A 19,653-nucleotide genomic window follows, 5' to 3' on the forward strand; every position below is an offset into this window, starting at 1 on the left:
ACTCTTAGGTATTTTAGGTATTTTATTCTCTTGGTAGCAATTGTGAATGGAAGTTCGCTCATGATTTGGCTGTTTGTCTATTAGCGGCATATAGGAATGCTTGTGATTTTTGCACATTGATTTTGTATCCTGAGACTTTGCTGAAGTTGCTTATCAGCTTAAGGAGATTCTGGGCTGAGACGATGGGGTTTTCTAAATATGCAATCATGTCATCTGCAAACAGACAATTTGACTTTCTGTTTTTCTAACTCAATACCCTTTATTTCTTTCTCTTGCCTGATTGCCCTGGCCAGAACTTCCTTAAACGTTAAATTGCACATCCATCACTTTTGTATTTAAACAAGCATTCTACAGTATGGTATTTAGAATTCCTGGCATGCAGGAAACAACAGGAAATGGAACTTAGTGAGTAAAACTGCTGAAACTTGCCTTGGGTAGTACTTTTTATTTTTCCATGTAAACAATAAATCTGGTGTGTGTTTTTATTTCAACTCCTTGATGAACACACCTAAGTCTTCATTTGTAGCTCTATGAGATAAATGAGATTTTAGATCCATTTGAATTCCTGTTTCTACTACTACTGATTGAATTTACCATTTTTGTATTTGTTGTAATTGCATTAAAAGGTGAGATTTATTATTTATGGAATACTTTACCCACATATCAGCCATATGTCATTTAGAACCTGTTTTGCCCAAAACATATTCACGTTTTTTAAATGGCCTCCAAAGTAGCCATTATGTTCCTTTTATTTAAATGAAGATAAAATAGTTCAATCATTATGAAAATAGAATGATTTACATGCAGCGTGAAGATGTATTGAGCTCTACAGGTTATGGGAGAAAAATGAGACCCAGTTGCCCTTCCGGGTACTTGCAAGTCATATTGCACTAGATGGTCATTTCTTTGAGGTTTTACAATGTTAATAAAATGAGCTATGATTTATCCATTAGCTACATTATTTGTTACTGTAATTCTTCCATTTATTCTACTGGCAAGTTTATTTCTTCATTTTCTCCCATTCCGCATTTTCTCATCTAACTCCAACAAAAGCAAAAACTGTCCCTGGAAATAAAGAACATTGAAAGCCTCTCTTATCCTCTCTAGATTTTTGCTGCTTGAATCAAGTTTAATGAGGTTTCAGTAGAGCAGTAAAGAGTTAACCTAACACTTGATCACCTAGCCCAGTGCTTTGATGCTTACATGGGATACTTAATAAATAACATGACATACAACCAAGTAAGCAACACCTCCCATGTAGCTTCCTTCATAGTAAAATTTCAGGGAAGGTAATTGCCATATACATCACACCTGTCCACAAGTAGAAGGCTTTTGTTTGCTAGTTCAACAAGTGGCAATACTATATTCTTCGACAGTCTCTTTGAAGTGTAGAATTGTCAGGCCCTCCCTCTCATTTCATGAGAACTGGGCAGTAATGACAACCTATTACCAAAGGGGATGTGACTGGACCTTCTCTCTCCCATTTGCTCCTAGCTTGCCCCCATCGTGGACTTGGTAAGAAACATCCCCTGTGCAGTGACAAAACGGAACAACCTCAGGAAAGCTTTCCAGGAATATGCAGCCAAGTTCGATCCTTGCCAGTGTGCTCCATGCCCTAATAATGGCCAACCCACCCTCTCAGGGACTGAATGTCTGTGTGTGTGTCAGAGTGGCACCTATGGTGAGAACTGTGAGAGACGGTCTCCAGATTATAAATCCAGTAAGTATCAGGAATCTGTGGTGAGGTAGACACGTTTTCACCTCCAAAGAATATTCTAAGTTGGTCAATTAAAAAGAAACAAAACTTCTATTAGGAGCCTCCACCTTGTACAGGCTCACAAGGAAGATAAACCTGCGAAAAGTGTGAGTCTCAGCTGTAAACTACCAGCTATGTGACCTTGGGAAAGTTACCTAGTTTCCCTATGCCACGATCTGTTCATCCATAAAATGGGGATAACATCAGTATCTATCTAAGGAATATAAATATATTATATATGTATCTCAAACATACATGCACAATCCTCATAACATAAAAAAATCAAACATAACATAAAATATGTAATACTGATATTAAAGCCTCTTATGTATTGTAATATAGAAGAAGGATGGCTTTGTAATAAAAGATAAATTAAGCGACAACCAAAGTTTTCATACAGGACTAAGTAATGTTCATAGTTACCTCAAATCCTCCTTAGAAACAGGATAAGGCATGTGAGTAAGAATATATTCTACCACAATTAAAAATGTAATTTAATATGCATCTATTAAGAAGATGTTCATGTTTATACATACATGAGTGCACATTTTTAAAAGGCCTCCAAAGCAAAGAGTACAGAGGTTAACAGTTGAAAATAATTCATAATGGTTGCCATTGTATTTAGGCTTGTGGGAACAAAGTCTAAAAGGAAATCAGGCAATGTATTAGGCCCCTTCCACAGGTAATTTCTTTTAATCCTCAGAATAACCCTATTAGATTCCACAAAGAAAGTCGTTCAGCTAAAAAGTGAGGAAACCAGGTTGGCCTTGCTTCAAAACCCAAATTCAGCTGCCCCATGATCCATGGGGGTGAGTCTTCCTTTGTTCCAGATGCAGTAGATGGACACTGGGGCTGTTGGTCTTCCTGGAGTACCTGCGATGCTACTTACAAGAGATCGAGAACCCGAGAATGCAATAACCCTGCCCCACAACAAGGAGGGAAACCCTGTGAGGGGGAGAAGCGACAAGAGGAGGACTGCACATTTTCAATCATGGAAAACAAGTAAGGCCGGGTAAGGGGAAAGAATGGGTCATTCCCCAACTCTCACTAACACTGAGAGTTCAAATGGTTGTTAGTCTACTGCTAAGTAAAGAAACAATGAGACATTTACCTGTACCAGCACAGAATATTAATGAGGCATTGGGTCTGCTGCTCTGCCTTTTTCTGTATGTGATGTTTTCTGTTTAGTACATATATGCATATAGTGTGTATCTATGTATACACATAAACATATACACACATGTACACACATATTTATGTTTCCCTTTTAGTGGACAACCATGTATCAATGATGATGAAGAAATACAAGAGGTCGATCTTCCCGAGATAGAAGTGGATTCTGGGTGTCGTCAGCCAGTTCCTCCGGAAAATGGTTTTATCCGGGTCAGCATCCTAATCCTCAATATTGTTTGTAGTTTTAAAAACCTCAAATAGTATAGATTGTCTTTTAATCGGAGTTATTGTTTTCCTATTTGAATAATATCCTGTTGACTTTAAAAGTACAAAATAATATTTAGAAACACTCTGCCACTCTTCCATCTTGAATTTCCTAGAGATATCTTCATAGCCGGTTGTTAGACTAAAGGAAAGCAGATTGCTTAGGTTTCTTGGAAAGAGAATAGAGCTTCAGTGTAATATAAGATTGTATGACTTGTGAGGATTTGCAAGTAAGATCTGGCTGTTTCAGAGTCTGAGCAGATACCCTTAATCTAAGGAACGTTTAGAGAAACACACTGTACATTGGCTGTAATCATAGGACGTGTTTAGTCTGTACTGTCTTATTAGGTTAGAAACCTGTAGAACTCTTAAGTTTCAACTTTTTTTATTTATTAAGCCACAATATGTTTCTAAGATTTTTTAAAAAGCTGAATACTTTCTGTCAGACAGATCTGTGTCTTTAGACATAAATTTTTCAGGTGATACATGATATCTAAAATTGATCACAGAAGGCATACTTCCTATTTCATCTTACCTTTCTTAACTTAGTAATATCTTTACATCAATCTGTTCCCAATTGTATCACACTTATGATAAAAAATCAATAACACTCTATTCTCTAAGGCCAACAAGTAGTTTTATTCACGGAGTGTAGTCTGGGCTAATGTATCTTCCATATTCAGTTATCTTTTGCCCATGCATAAGGACAATGCCTAAAAGTTGATGAGGAGGAAATGTTTCAGAAGAAGGTAATTTTATTTAGTCTTTACTCTAGAAAAGAGGTTCTCAAACTCAACAATGCATTGAAGGACCTGTTGAAACACAGATCACTGGGTTTCCCTCGAGTTTCTGATCCTGTAGGTCTTGGGAAGGGCACAGAAATGTCCACAGCTAATATGCTCCCAGGTAATACTGATGCTGCTAGTTTAGGAGCTATGCTTTGGGAACCAATTCTTCTGAACAACAGTCAGCAATCTATGGCCCAAAGCCCAAATTTGACCTACCACTTAAAATAAATAAAGTTTTATTTTGATTGGAACACAGCCACATTCATATGTTTACATATCATCTATGGCTACTTTCATACAATAATGGCAGAGGTGAGTAATTTCAACAGACACCATATGGCCTACAACTGCCTATCCAGGCCACTTGTAGAAAAAGCCTGCTGTTCCCTGCCTAGAACATTATCCTGAAAATCACATATTGGCAGATCCAGATACCAAAATAGCTTTTAATCTATTTATGCCAGCTGCATACAAAGACCATTAAAATTGTTGACATTCTCATTTTAAAAACATACGAAGGCTTTCAACAGTGATTCGTTATCCTTCTAACTCATTTTATAAAGTTAGATTATATATTCCCATTTTCAAGGATAAATTTATTTCTTATTTTACTTTGCTCTTTACCAAATGCCTGGTCTCTGTCTGGCAATAGTTTTCACTCAAATGTAATAAAATTTTAATTTTTCCTAATAAGCAACTTCTGGAATTTCTAGTGGCAAAATGTCCCTTGTAGAGATTCAAATAGAAGCAGATATGCCTAATTCCAGGCTACAGCAATGATGTTATTGCACAAAAGTGTATTTATTTAATGAGTAACACACAAGTCCAACCTCCATAGGCAAGTGACAGGGACATTTGGCAAGGTTTTCTGTTTAGTCAGTCTACCAGATTTACTTGCCTAAGTTTGATTATTGCAACATATATGTTACAGATTAAAATAAGAAATACAAACAAAATTTTAAGGCAACAATTTATTTCAGAAGAAATGTAAGGAAAAATGTGCAGCCTTTGAATAAAATATCCAAATCATGAGTCAATTTCCCTTGGAAACAAAGCATACCGGTAATAACCAACAGTAGGATAGTAGTTTTGCATCCAGATAATTAATAATCTTCTAGGAGACAAGTTTAACTGTATGACCAAGCAACAACATAAGCCGACAATTGAGCTTTCACCGTTCTCAAAGTTCCCAACTTCAGTTCTCAGAGAACAACCTCCTAGTCAATTCTTGGTACTCTTACCCCTCTCAATAAAGGAAAATTGTACTGTATTACTAGCTCCTTAAGAAGGATAATGCTTTGTATTATTTCAGCAAAAAATTAAAGCCTGGCTGTGCCAAGATTTATGAGACAGAGATCTGGTTGTGGAGTTGCCACTGAAGGGTCAGGGTGGGCTGATAGATGTGATAAGCACCATAAAAATAGAACTTTGCATGAGTTTCCCTCAGAACTGGAAGGACAGTGTGCCTCATGAAACTAGGGAAGTCAAAGATTTTTGCAAAGGACATTCTATTTGAGCTGGGTCTTGAGAGAACGGAAGAGAGAAGGTGTTGATGATACATGAAACAGCCAGGTGGAGGCATGAAAGAGAAGTTTATGTTCAAAGAATAGCAGGGTTTTGTTTGCTAGAGCATAGGTTTTATGGGAGGAAATGGCAGGTAAGGGTAATAAAGTAAGTTAAAATAAATTATTCCAAACTAAGAAGTATAAGACCCACTTTACCTTGAAACTTTTAGTGAAACCCCTCTCCCTACCAACATAATGAGAGTTGTACAATCCATTCATTAATTGGGAAAATACGTAATGGCCAATGGGTTACTAGGAATTGAGTAACATTTTTAAGTGATCTGCACTCAGTCACAAAAACAACTGCATATGTTTGCTTTATATGTAAGACATATTATTTATTCAGTTTACAGTGACTACAATGGTGAGTAAATGGTTTTTCTATTCTAGCAAGAATAGAACATTCTGTATATAAAGTTTTTGGTTTCTTCTTTTTTTTGTTATTTTGTTTGTTTTTTTTTTGGTTTTTGTTTTGAGACAGGGTTTCACTCTGTCACCCTCATGCTGAAGTACAGTGGCACAACCATGGCTCACCACAGCCTCAATCTTCTGGGCTCAAGTAATCCTCCCACTTCAGCCTCCAAAGTAGCTGGGACCACAGGCACATGCTACCACTTCTGGCTAATTTTTTGTATTTTTGTGGAGACAGGGTTTTGCTGTCTTCCCCCAGCTGGTCTTGAACTCCTGGACGTAAGTGATCCACCTGCCTCAGCCTCTCAAAGTATTGGGATTATAGGCATGAGCCACCACTCCCAGCAGGAGAACAAGTTTTCAGCTAAACAAACAAACAAACAAACCCTAATCAATTTAGGGAGATGGATTAGAAGAAGGACCAGTTATAAAGTTGCCCTGGTAAGAAACAATAAATACCATGGCAACAGGAAAGAGAGAACTTCAACAGGGTTTTTGGAAGTAGAAATTAAGAGGACTCAATGGCTGAGGCGATCCAGAAGTGAAGGATAGAAAGGATCAGTGTGAACCTAAAGAGTGTAGAGAGTGTTATTCATAGCATTAATAATTTCTGGTTTCTGTTTTAATGTAGAATGAAAAGAAACTATACTCGGTTGGAGAAGACGCTGAAATTTCATGCCTTACTGGCTTTGAAACTGTTGGATACCAGTACTTCAGATGCTTACCAGATGGGACCTGGAGACGAGGGGATGTGGAATGCCAACGTGAGAACTGGGCAAACCATTTTGCTTGACTACTTTACAGAATGAATGTGCCCAATATAGAAACAGTAAAATCACACTCTTAGATCAATAACATTTTACTAGTTTTTAGTAATTCTAGTGAAAGATTTTGTGAAGCAGAAAATAAATAGAAGGGCTCGTTTGCTCAAACTGGATTTTCAGATGTCTCCCTATTTCCATGTTCCTGCTCCTACACATATTACTGTCACACACATAGGACTGTGCAGTATGCACTTCAAAAGAAATCCAGGAAATCTGCAAACTGTATCTAACCACACACATCCGCACTGCCCAATGTTAAAATTAACGCAAATTGTTGAGTTGCAAGATGATATTTACAGTCTTTATGTATCAGAAATGGGACTGTGTGTAAGATGTCATCTTCTCCAAGACACTACTCCTTGGAGCATGTTCACATTCTTTGCTGAGAAAAAGTGAAGGAGCTTTTAGGCTCTGCACATATCTGTGCTAGAGTAAAGTAAACAATGCGACTCAAACAAGGCTTGAATGGGGACTCCAAAGACTTACTGTGGGACACCATGAAGCAGAGTTGAGCCCAGTGTGAGTTAGAATACCCTGCCTCTGCGTCACTCACAGTGTGGTAACTTGCACTGGGAGAAATCCACTAGGGCTAAAAGAAAAGAAAATTCTTGAAAGGAAAAGGTCCCAATGATTTCATAAAAGTTGGATGTGTGTGGAGCCAGTTCTTCAGCAAGCGAACCTCAGATAATGAAACTAAAGGGAATTTTTCAATGAAATGTCTGAGGGAAAACCTGAGATTCTTATCCCCCAGGTTTTCTGATCAAAAGGAGGTGCCAAAGCTGAACAAATAAAGTGAATCTCATCAAAATCACCTCTTCACTTGCATAAAATTTGCCTATATTTGTTGTTTTTTTTTGTTTGTTTGTTTGTTTTCCATGCCACTAAACACATCTGAAGTGTTGCTCTCCTGCAGGGACAGAATGCATCAAGCCAGTTGTGCAGGAAGTCCTGACAATTACACCATTTCAGAGATTGTATAGAGTTGGTGAATCCATTGAGCTGACTTGCCCCAAAGGCTTTGTTGTTGCCGGGCCATCAAGATACACGTGCCAGGGGAATTCCTGGACACCACCCATTTCAAACTCACTCACCTGTGAAAAAAGTGAGTAGCAGCTCAGTGTTCTGGGGTCTGATAAGGTGGTGCACCCTGAGATAGGTAGTATGGCCTCTACAGCCATGCTATTTCTTAAGCACAGAAAGGCTAAATAAGACACAAGTTTAGACAGTGTGGGTCAAGCAGGAACTACGCAGCAGCTCTGCTAATTTCCCAAGCTCTTTGCCATCCTGCCTCCTTTATTCTCTTCTGGGGTTTTATAATATGTAAAAGAAAGGGAGGAAGTTAATCTTTTGAATAACCTTAAATAAAATATAGAGAGCTCATAGGAATTAAAGAGAACTTCACGTAAGTATTGTGTCTTGGTTTCATTAGACTCGTGATCATAATTTTAAATTACAAGGAACCTAAGTGTCAGTGGAATGAACGTATGTGGAAGCCATAGACTTCAGAAAGTTAAGATCTTTTGGACACTGTAGGCAGTATCCTCTTCATAGAGCACATGTGTATGCCACACACATGCATGCATGTGTACACATGTGCCCTTAGATAAGAAATTGAAATTACAATCCAAACCGAGAAATAGGAAATGTTCCACAGCTAAAGGAAATAAGTAGCCTATTTCATATACTTTCTCTCCAATAATATTGACAGAAAGATCAATGAGGAGAGTCACAGAGAAAGACAATCATCAATAAAACTGGACACTGGAGGTAAAGACATTTTCAGACAGGGAAACATTATTAGTTCTTTCAACGTGAAGAAGTTCTGCTTCATGAAGATGTGAGATGCTACACAGTTACTTTTTTCCTTCCTACAAGAACTGGACACCTCCAGTAGCCCTTCAGAGGATCTTCCTGTCCTAAGCACTTTACTGACTCTGTGGAGTATTGCTGCTGGGGTGCTGGGCAGTGTAGACAGCTGAGTCCCAGCCCTGCTTCAACCTGAGTCTGATTAGAAGAGCAAATTCCTTGCATAAGATCATTGACAATTGCAGACCTGTAGTGATAGAGCAAGCCTCTGTGCCACTTGATAGCTGATTGATTCTCTTTGGAAACAATGTATACCTTGCTGCTCCTCCCTGGCCTGAATGTAGAATTACAAAGGGCAAAGAGGCCTAGGTATACAAAATCAGTCCCACCTCAATATAAACTGTATTAGCTAAAGCCTAGAAAAAAAAAGCTTAACCAGAACTACAGGTCTCCACGAAGGTTCTGGGCCATTTTACCAGATAGAATGGGCGCAATGGAAGGAAATGAAAACAGCTGTGAATAAGAAAACCTAGACATTTTTTATGTCTTTATTTTTGCTTCTAATACAAACCACCTTTCCTTATCAAATCTTCTACTTCACAGGCTAAGAGGAGGAAGTGTGAGCTGGGCCTCCAGTTCTGCCTTGACAATTAACTTGCTCACAAGGTCATTTTGGTTCTGGGGATGCCTGAATGTCAGATCCGGATCAAAAAAAAAAATTGTTTCATTCAATAGACTCAGGAGTTTGGCTCCAGGTCCAGGTTCTCTAGGTGGGCCTCAACATGAGCAAAGAAACAAAGCTTCCCTCTTTCATAAATATGCTCCCAGTTTTGCTCCATTTTCATCCCCCTCCCTCATCTACATGCTATTCAGGTCCTCATCTTAGTTCAAGCGTCATTTCCTCAAGGATCTTTCCTTACTCTTCCCAGTTGGGGTCTTTATGGATATAGGGTCTCCTAAAACCATGTTCCTTTTCCTCAGAATACTCGTCCCAGCCCTTAATTATAAATACATTACTCTAAGTATTTGATAAATATGTTTTCTCTTTCATTTTTCCTCTCTTCTCCTTTCCTGTTCTCTCTTCTACCTTCTTCCTTATCCTTCCTTTTTTTCCCACCATAATGTCCTAGTGCCATGAATGTCATGCAGGGATTAATACCTACATTTAAAAGCTGCATTTCTTGCTTGATTCTTGTAAGAAAATCTGACTTTCAAGTCATTCACATCCATATTGTTAAATCTAATGGACATTTTTTTCCTTATCTTCTTTGACCTCTCAGCAACCTTCAGCAATGTTGACCTTCTGCACATATGATCTTTCCTTGGCTTCATATTCTTGTTTAGCTCCAACATCTCTTGCTGTTGCCCTCTATTTTTGACAGGCTCCTCCAGTGCTTGGACACTAATCACTGGAGTTTCCCAAGTCTTAGATCTGTCCCCTTGCCTCACATAGCACTCTCCTACTAAAGAATCTCACCCACATGCATAGCTTCAGTGATTCCCCCATAGACTAATAACAGATCTAAATCTTTGGCACAGACTTTGCCACTGAGATTTAGACATGGATATCCACATTCCTATATATCTACATTGTTTGAATGTCTTAAAGATACCATAAATTCAACATGTACAGGGAGAACCCTTAAGTCATCACCCTTCCTTCCTAAAACTAAGCATTTACTAATATTTTCTATTTCAGGTAAGACACCAATGTATATTCCCTTATTCAAATCAGAAACCCAAGAAACATATAATGGACAGCTCTAATAACTTACCCATAATATGTAATATCACTTGTTTTACCTGCTAGATGTGTCTCAAGTTTATCCACTTCTCTCCATTTCCACCTCTGGAATTTTGGTCCAAATTATCATCCTCTTTCACCTGAACTACCACAATCACCTCATAGATTATCTCCCTGGGGCCCTATTGACCACCAGCCTCTTCAAATCCATTCTCTGCACAGAAGCCAGAATTAATTTCTTTTTCAAAATCCAGGGTTAATTTTGTCACATGATTCCCTACTTAAAACATCAGAGACTGTCTACTATTTATAAAATCAGACCCTGTTAGCCCCCTGCACAGCCTACCACACAGCCCACCTCTCTGGCCACATCTTATTCCTTACTCTAGTTTTTCAGCACTTCAACCACACTGGATTCTTCCAATTTCAGGAAACTCACATGCTGCCTCCCTTTTGAACATTTCCATTCCTTAAGTTTCCTCTGCATTGAACAGCCTAACTTTTCTTTCTTCATTTTACCTTTCCTAATCTTTCTAGCTATGTCAATTTTTTATTATATGCTTCTCTTTAATAGCACTGAGAACAGCAACAATTCTATATGTATATTAGTGCACTTATTTAATTAATGTCTATCTGTACCCACAAGACTATAAGCTTGGTGAGCACAGGATCTGGGTCAGTTTATGCTCAATCTACTGTCTCCAGAACCTTACAGAGTCCTAGGAATATCATTCATACTCAATAATATTTGAAAAACAAATGAACAGAAGTTTCAACAGTTCCATTTCCTTTAGTTATCTGAACATAATAGCAATTTTAGATTGAAAAATGACGCCTCATGTGCACTGGAAGGACCTTTCAGATGGAATATTTATTGACAACATATTTAGAGAAGCCAAAATGAATGCTGTAACTCCAAGAGATAAATATGAATCCTTTACCACCGCCTCTTCTCTCAATTCACGCTTACCACTTAGAATCCATGCTGGGTACTTCTTTTCTCCTTTTTCCTTTTGTTTCAGATTTTCTGACAAAATTAAAAGGCCACTGTCAGCCGGGACAGAAACAATCAGGATCTGAATGCATTTGTATGTCTCCAGAAGAAGACTGTAGGTAAGAGATACCCTACAGACTGTGTCTGGAAATTGGGAAAATCAGTCTAGTGTAACCAGCTTGATGGAATTGCTGAGCTTCTTGAAGCACAAACATGAAATAAATGAATTTTCCACATAACTGATATTCCTGTGCTCTGCTGAATTATTCCTTCCCCATTGGGTAGCAAGTTTTTAAATTCTCAGCCCAGTTCCCTAAGTTTGCATGGCTTTGTTTATTAAAATAATCTAATTCTGGTTATAAAGACTTAATTTCTTCACACTTAAACACTTTAAATTCAGTTATATCAACACCTTTATTTTCCTCCCACTCAAGCCCAGGGCTTAGAGGGGGGTGGGGAAAACAGGCAAAAAAAAAAAAAAACTTGTTGGTGAGTTAACATACTACATTGGTTATGTGCCCCTGTATTTTTCTGGTCTTCATATGGAAATGCTTGCTTTCCTCTCTTGTGCAGCCATTATTCAGAAGATCTCTGTGTGTTTGACACAGACTCTAATGATTACTTTACTTCACCTGCTTGTAAGTTTCTGGCTAAGAAGTGTTCACATAATCAGCAACTCCATTTTCTACATATTGGTTCCTGCCAAGAAGGCCGCCAGTTAGAATGGGGTCTTGAAAGGGCAAGATTTTCATTCAATAGCACAAAGAAAGAATCCTGTGGCTATGACACCTGCTATGACTGGGAAACATGTTCAGGTAAGTTCCACTGGTGATCATACTAAATGTTCTCACTTAACCTTCATTTCAGCTTATTTGCGTTTATACATCATATTTCTTAAAAATAACCTATCCTTAATCAAAAATAATTCCTTTTCATTATAAAAATAATCATAAAATGATTTAAACAGAAAGGAAAATTATAATCACCCAGAAGTAGAAATAACTACTGTAGTGATGTGGATGTATATCTTTCCCATCTTTTCCCTGTGCATAATCAGTACCATCCTGAGGCCCCAGTGGGAAGAACACCTGTCCTGATCTCATGCTTCAGGCATCCCTCCAAGTCCCAACTTTGGAGGGTCTTCACCAGAAGTGTCTAAGTTTTCTTCTGGTGGTTGGGACTGTCTGGGACCTATAGTGCTGTCCAGGTAGGTCTGGATTTTGCAATGTCAAAGCATCTTCCTCAAATTTCTTTAAGTCCTCTTTCAGTGCCTGGGATAAGCCAAGGCTGACAATACTATTCAAGTAGGACACCCTGAGCCCAGACAGTGTCCCACATAAACCCAGGCACTGTTACATTTTCCGACTCTCTACTGCTTCTCCTCCCCACCAGGCATGGGGTCAGCCAGATGCTCCAAATAGCTCTGGGGCTCATGCCTGTGGAGTCATCACTGGCCCAGAGCTAGACCCTCATTCTCAGAAAACAGCTTGGTGAACAAATTGCTCCTGCTAGCCAGCGGGGCATTCTTGCTCAAGATTACTTGCAATTAGAAAAGTAGTATGATGCTGACACACCAATTTGGGGTGGCTGCAATTGTTTATAGGCAAGCACCCCATAAAAAATTTTATCCCTGGGACTCAAACATCTCAGGAGTGGCCTTGCATATGATGCAATTTTTTAAAATATAAAATTGGATCATACCCTGCATGTTATTCTATATATTACCGGTTTTCACTTACTATGTCATGGAACTAATTTCATGTCAACATATATTATTCTGCCACATAATTCTCAATGTCTGCGAAAGTCTATATGGGTATTCTGATTTATTTAATCAATCTTTGGTTGGGCATTTAAATTGTCTCCTGCATTTTGCTATCATTAATAGTGCCTTCATATATAAATCTGTCACAAATCAATCTGTGACCTAAGATTACTTCCTTTGGATATAGCCTAGAAAAGGAAATTTCTAGGTAAATGTCATTTTTAAATATTAATTTTTATTGATATAATATATTGGCTCCCTATCCAGAAATGTTTTGCCATATCATATTTCACTCTAAAACATATAATAAAGACTGTACTCCCACACTCTCACCAAACCTTGGAGTTATCATTCCTTTGTATCTCTGCCAATTTGATACTTAAGGAGTGGCATTCTATTTCCATTTTCCCTAAGTTTACTGGCCATAGACATTACATTTGTGAATTGTTTAGAGGCAGGGACTTCAGGGCAGTACTTTTGCTCCAAGACGAAGTTTGACCCTGAAATAGCCCAACTAAGCTTTATATCTTTTACAAAAGATGGATGGGAAATTGCAACTTAACAGGACCCAAATAGTTAGAGATCTTTCCTTTGTGGAACATTTTCCAAAAAGGCATCTTAAATTGGGGAATAAAGTATGCGAAAGAATCTTTGCTGAAACGACCTTACTTTTGCAAAAGAAAGATAAAAACCATATGTTCCCCCTGAGTAATTTTGACTTTGTGGCCCAGTGGTCTTCAGCTCAGTCCTGGAAAGAGGAGAGGTCTTATTACTCAAAACCAGGTCTTTCCTGATCCATATAAAGGTGATTATCAAGATTCAGCTCCCTTGACAGGCCACAAGATTGAAACCAGACAGAGGGTAGACACAGCTGGCATCTGATGGTGATAACTCAGGAGGCCAGTATCTGGGGTTTTCAACCTTCATGCCATGTCTGAACAAGGAAGTTCCACATAAGATACAGCAAACCAGGCCCTGTACATATGTTGCTAAATTCTAATAACTATTAAATAATCTTTTAGACAAAAACTCTATTTTTTTATGCTTGACCAACACCATTACCCAACTGATATCTCTCTTGTAAACAATAATTGTGGTAGAAAAGTGCTGAAAGTATTGGACAACATCATTTTCAATTTAAATGTAAACTTTTGCTCTGAGAAATATAGTGTAAGAACATTATTATCAAAAATACCTAGAGAAAATAAAAGAAATTTGGTCAGCAGGGAAGGTAAGAACTGGTCCCTGACTATACTGTAATAGATAGGTCAGGCATTTGGGGCTGTCTTTAGTGTTACCTTCCATTCTTCCTTATTTATCATAGAGAAGTAGTCTCTTCTATTGCAAAGAATTTATTTTTTATATTTGCTTTTTCCACAAATTATTCTTTTCAAATCTGTCTGAGTGAAAAATAATCCACAGTTTACAATTTTATCAAGGTGCCTGTCTTTACTATTACCCCTTTGCTGTACATATCTAAATCCTCACATACTTGAGGAGTCTAAGTTTGTTTTTAAAAAGTACTAACTGTGACCACTTAACCAATATTGTTCAAAATGCTATGGGTAGTCAAACTAACATATGAACATTTCTTAATAGAATGTTTATATGGGCAATTTAAAAGATTTTTTGGTTCTGCACACAATCAGGAAACTCACAGCACTTTTTTCTCCAAAGATATGATTTGCCTCTGCTAGCTTTCTTTAATTGGAGAGCAAAAGTAAATGCCACAGAAGGTTCTGTATGGATTAGCACTATAGAAAAGTGTCAGTGATAGCATTTATGAAGACAGAGAAAGCTGTCTTTTATAAAGAATGTATTTTAAACCCAGGCCACTCATGGCAAGTTGGAATATTAGTAATTTTCAGTTCAATTGAACGTCACTTTGATTAAACTGTGTTCTTGATTACATTGTGCTCTTAGCTACTCTTTTTCTTCTCTGACTACAATGAAATTTTTTAAAAGTTTAAAGCAGAACTTCAAAGTAACATGAAGGTCACTATTCAAAAGTTACAACATGAATGAAATTCCCCTGAACGCCTATTTTATCAATATTAAATATTTGATCTGAATTTCAGAAATATCTACCACCAACCAACAGGAAGGGGAAATTTGTTCAGCCAACATCCATTTAGCAGCCAATGTGGAAGTCATTATTCAAGGCATGATGAGGGTTTTTCAATGAGGGACTCTTTTTACCACTCAAATTGTTAAGGAGTAACATTAGAAAATAATTACATGAATCACTTTAGTACAAGGCAGAATGTGATAAGAACTATAAGACAGAGAAATATCTTCTGGCCTGGAAAGGTTTCTTAAGCATAGAAGCATGAGAACTGAATGTTGAAGAATGAATTCGTGGAGGTGGTGGGAAGGGCCTTCTGGTGCTGGTCGTCTGAAAATGTAAGCATGGGTATAGCTTAAATGCTCTTTGATTAGACAAAGAGCATCTAAGTTATACTATACTAAAAGAGTAGTGACCGTGGCCCTTCCAAAAACCTGAGGAACTGATTTCCTAACCAGAGGTGGAACAGTCACCTGTCTTTCACCAAACTCTATCCTTTCCAACAATGGACAAGAACATTCTTTCCAACAATGAATCACAATTTTCCCTAGCTGTTTGACAGAGAGGATAGTAAGGAAATAAATGGTTTTTCATAAAATGTTCCCTACCAAGGTCGAGATGCCCAGGCATGTGGTGCATATGAGTATCTCCCTACTTCCTTTCCCTACTTTTTCCCTTTAGTTGAGATAGATGGGAAAGAATTAATGTCTGCCTAAAATAAACAGTTCATTCATGACCTCATTCCTGATACTCATGCTGACTGAGGTATTTTGGCAATATGAATTATTCCAGATCTATTAAATAAATTTATTTTTTGTATACTTATACCTGTACCCACAATTCAGGATTTGAAATCAGTTGATCCAGAGAATTAACTGAGTACCTTGTTAAGAGCTGAATAGAAATCATAGACGGATGAGCTACACTGCTCTCCAAAAAAGCACTTAACAATTGTCTTGGGGAAAAGACATATGAAAAGTTAACTAATAAGAATGTTTTTTTAAAAGTCAGATATGGTACTGACAAGTTTACACCACTAAAGTGAAGATCTGCTTTAGTTCAGTCATCGTGAAAAGCAGTGTGGCGATTCCTCAAAGAACTTAGAACAGAATTCCTCAAAAAACTTAAAACATAATTACCATTTGACCCAGCAATCCCATTACTGAGCATATACTCAAAGGAATATAAATCATTCTATCACAGAGACATATACACATCTATTTTATTATAGCACCATTCACATTAGCAAAAACAGACTTAACCTAAACACCCATCAACAATAAACTGGATAAAGAAAATTTGAAAACGTGATACAAATACAACATGAAATACTATGCAGCCATAAAAAACAATAAGAGTATGTCCTTTGCAGCAACATGGATGGAGCTGGAAGCCATTATCCTAATCAAACTAATATAAGAACAGAAAACCAAATACCACATGTTCTTACTTATGAGCAGGAGCTAAACAATGAGAACATATGTACACAAAGAAAGGAACAACAGACACCAGGGCCTACTTGAGGGTAGAGGATGGGAGGAGGAAGAGGATCACAAAACTACCTATCAGGCACTATGCTTATTACCTGGGTAATGAAATAATCTGTACACCAAACACTTATGACATGCAGTTTACCTATATAACAAAGTTACATATGTATCCCTGAACTAAAAGAAAAAGAAAAAAAGAGAAAATCTGGTCAGACATTGTGGTTCACACCTATAATCCCAGTACTTTGGGACACCAAGGCAGAAGAATCTGTTGAGCCCAGTAGTTTGACACTAGCCTGGACAACATAATGAGGCCTGTCTCTACAAAGAATAATAGATTAGCTGAGCACGGTTGGGTGCTCTTTAGTCCCAGCTACTTGGGTAGCTAAGGTGGGAAGATCTTGAGCCCAGGAGTTCGAGGGTGCAGTAAGCCATGATTGGGACACTGTACCCCAGCCTGGGAGACAGAGTATGACCCTTTCTCAAAAAAAGAAAAGATCAAAAGATCTGAGTATGGGCATGTTGCTACGAAATGCGTCATTGAGGAGGCAAGACATAGAAACTGGACATGTGGCGAGAAGTAGGAACGAGCACATCAGTCTGGCAAAAAAGGCAGATGGCCTGGGGGAAAGAACAAAAGCCACAACACATTTCGGGTCTTGTTGGAAAACCAGAGAGTTAATCTACTTGAAATGAAGAAAATTAAAAAGATAACGTTGGAAATGGAAGTTGAGGCCAAACTGTGGAGGGCCTTGACCTCTGACTAAACATTCATGTATAATAAATGAGCCTATAAACCTTTGTTCAAAATCAATTTAATACACTCGGCTTTGGTAACTTTATCACTGAATGATTGTTTTAAACCTGTTTCATGAACATAAGACTTAAATAAATTATGAAGTGTTTTCATGATTCCAAAAGCAGGCCTCATAGGAGAATCACCCAATTTAACTATTAACAATACAGATTCCCAGGTATAACTCAATTTTATATATATATATATATATATATATATATATATATATATATATATTTTTTTTTTTTTTTTAAGATGGAGTCTTACTCTGTAGCTCAGGCTGGAGTGCAGTGGTGCCATCTCAGCTCACTGCAACCTCCAGAGGGTCCCAGTTCAAGCAATTCTCCTACCTCAGCCTCCCAAGTAGCTGAGATTAAACCTACTTGGAGCTACCATGCCCAGCTAATTTTTGTATTTTTAGTAGAGGCGGGGGTTTAACCATGTTGGCCAGTCTGGTCTTGAACTCCTGACCTCGTGATCCACCTGCCTCAGCCTCCCGAAGTGCTGGGATTACAGGTGTGAGCCACCGTGCCCGGCCCCCAATAATATTCTTGAAAGAAAGAAACAAATGTGATACAGATGTAGTTACAGATATCGTTAAAGAGCTCAGTACTGTGAGTCATGTATTATTTAAATCCTGCTTCTACCATTTACTAATTGTGTAGCAATGGGCAAAGGGCTTAACTTCTTTGAGCTCAGTTTCCTCTTATGTAGAATTAGCATGATAGCCTACTTCATATGTTTGTTGTAAGGGTTCAACAAAGTAAAGCACGTAAAGTGCTTGGCATATTGTGTGGTCTCACAGTACACACTCTTCAAATGATAATTATAAATGTACTTAGGCAATGCCAATGATTTAAAAAAAAAAAAAAAAAAAAAAAAAAGGACAAGCCAAAGAATGGAGAAATGGATCCATAGGACTAGTGCCTGATTGAATGTAGACAGTGAGTGAGAGGGAGGTGCCAGAGATAGTTCAAATCTTCTCATTGGATGTGGACAGTGAGACAGGGGTAAGTGCCAGAAATAGGCCAGCTCTTTAACTCTACTGGCTTACTAGTGCCCTCTAGTCTCTTACATACAGATCTCTCTATTCAATCACAGTTGGGTCTTTGGGAGTCATTGCCGTTGGTGGGATGTTTTGTTGTTTTGTTTTGTTTTGATTTGTTTTTAATTCTTATTTTCTAGCTTTCTCATTCATTGAAGAAAACTTTAGACTAAACTTAATTCAGCACCATCAAGGAGCTCGACACCCTAGGGATGAGTTAGGCAAAACCAAACCCTAATGTACTGTGGTGAGTCACACTGTCTGTCTCTCTCATTACAGCCCCCACCTCCAAATGTGTCTGCCTGTTGCCCCCACAGTGCTTCAAGGGAGGAAGCCAACTCTACTGTGTCAAAGTGGGATCGTCAACGAGTGAGAAAACGTTGAACATCTGTGAAGTGGGAGCTATAAGATGTGCAAACAGGAAGGTGGAAATACTGCATCCCGGAAAGTGTTTGGCCTAGCACAATACTGCTAGGCCCAGCACAATTAACAGATTCACCATCCAGAAGAAACAACTTCTACAAATGAGAATTCTTGTACAAACAGCAGACTGGCATGCTCAAAGTTACTGACAAAAATTATTTTGTGTGAGTTTGAGATCATTATTCTCCCCAACCTCTTCTGTTTGGCATGTCTTATTCAGCCCCAGCTCATGACACCCTGTAGCATACTTCTAGATACCAACTTCCACAGCAGTCTGGTAAATTCTCCTGTTCACATTGCACAAAAATAATGGGACTCCTGAGGCCCTTAAGAAGCCTGTGATATTAAGCATTTTCACAGTTAGAAATAAGAATAAAACCATAATTTTCTTCAATGAATCAATAAACAGAAATCTCTAGGACCTCTAAAACACATTCTTGAAACCCAACTTTCATGTCTTCATTCAGCAAACAATTTGATTATGTATACAGGATGTCAAGTACTGACTCAAAGTCCTGAGAACTCAGCAAAGAATAAAACAGACAAAAGCCTTTGCCTTCATGAAGTATACATTCATCCAGGGAGAGACATACATACAATGAAATAAACAGGTAAAATATGCAGTATGTTTTATGGTGATCATCGTTTTGGAGAAAATACAGCAGGGAAGGGTGAGTCCCATTTTTAATTATCATCTTATGCAAGGAAATATTCCATAACAACAAACATCACTGTAAGGATGAC

General features: G+C 38.1%; 1 protein-coding gene across 3 annotated transcripts in view; it reads left to right on the top strand.

Annotated features, from left to right (window-relative positions):
• Positions 1–19,303, top strand: part of C6 (complement C6) — a 70,002-nt gene extending 50,699 nt beyond the window's left edge. For all 3 annotated transcript variants that reach the window (XM_074386281.1, XM_003925895.3, XM_010336648.2), the window contains 8 exons: positions 1,495–1,720; positions 2,587–2,758; positions 3,028–3,139; positions 6,589–6,721; positions 7,695–7,883; positions 11,354–11,444; positions 11,899–12,140; positions 18,766–19,303. In XM_074386281.1, coding sequence (XP_074242382.1) covers positions 1,495–1,720; positions 2,587–2,758; positions 3,028–3,139; positions 6,589–6,721; positions 7,695–7,883; positions 11,354–11,444; positions 11,899–12,140; positions 18,766–18,947 — 1,347 coding nt within the window. In that variant the 3' untranslated portion in view covers positions 18,948–19,303. The remainder of the gene's footprint in view (positions 1–1,494; positions 1,721–2,586; positions 2,759–3,027; positions 3,140–6,588; positions 6,722–7,694; positions 7,884–11,353; positions 11,445–11,898; positions 12,141–18,765) is intronic.
• The last annotated feature ends 350 nt before the right edge of the window (positions 19,304–19,653 follow it).

Source organism: Saimiri boliviensis, chromosome 1, assembly GCF_048565385.1.
Source record: "Saimiri boliviensis isolate mSaiBol1 chromosome 1, mSaiBol1.pri, whole genome shotgun sequence".
NCBI classification, from domain to species: domain Eukaryota; kingdom Metazoa; phylum Chordata; class Mammalia; order Primates; family Cebidae; genus Saimiri; species Saimiri boliviensis.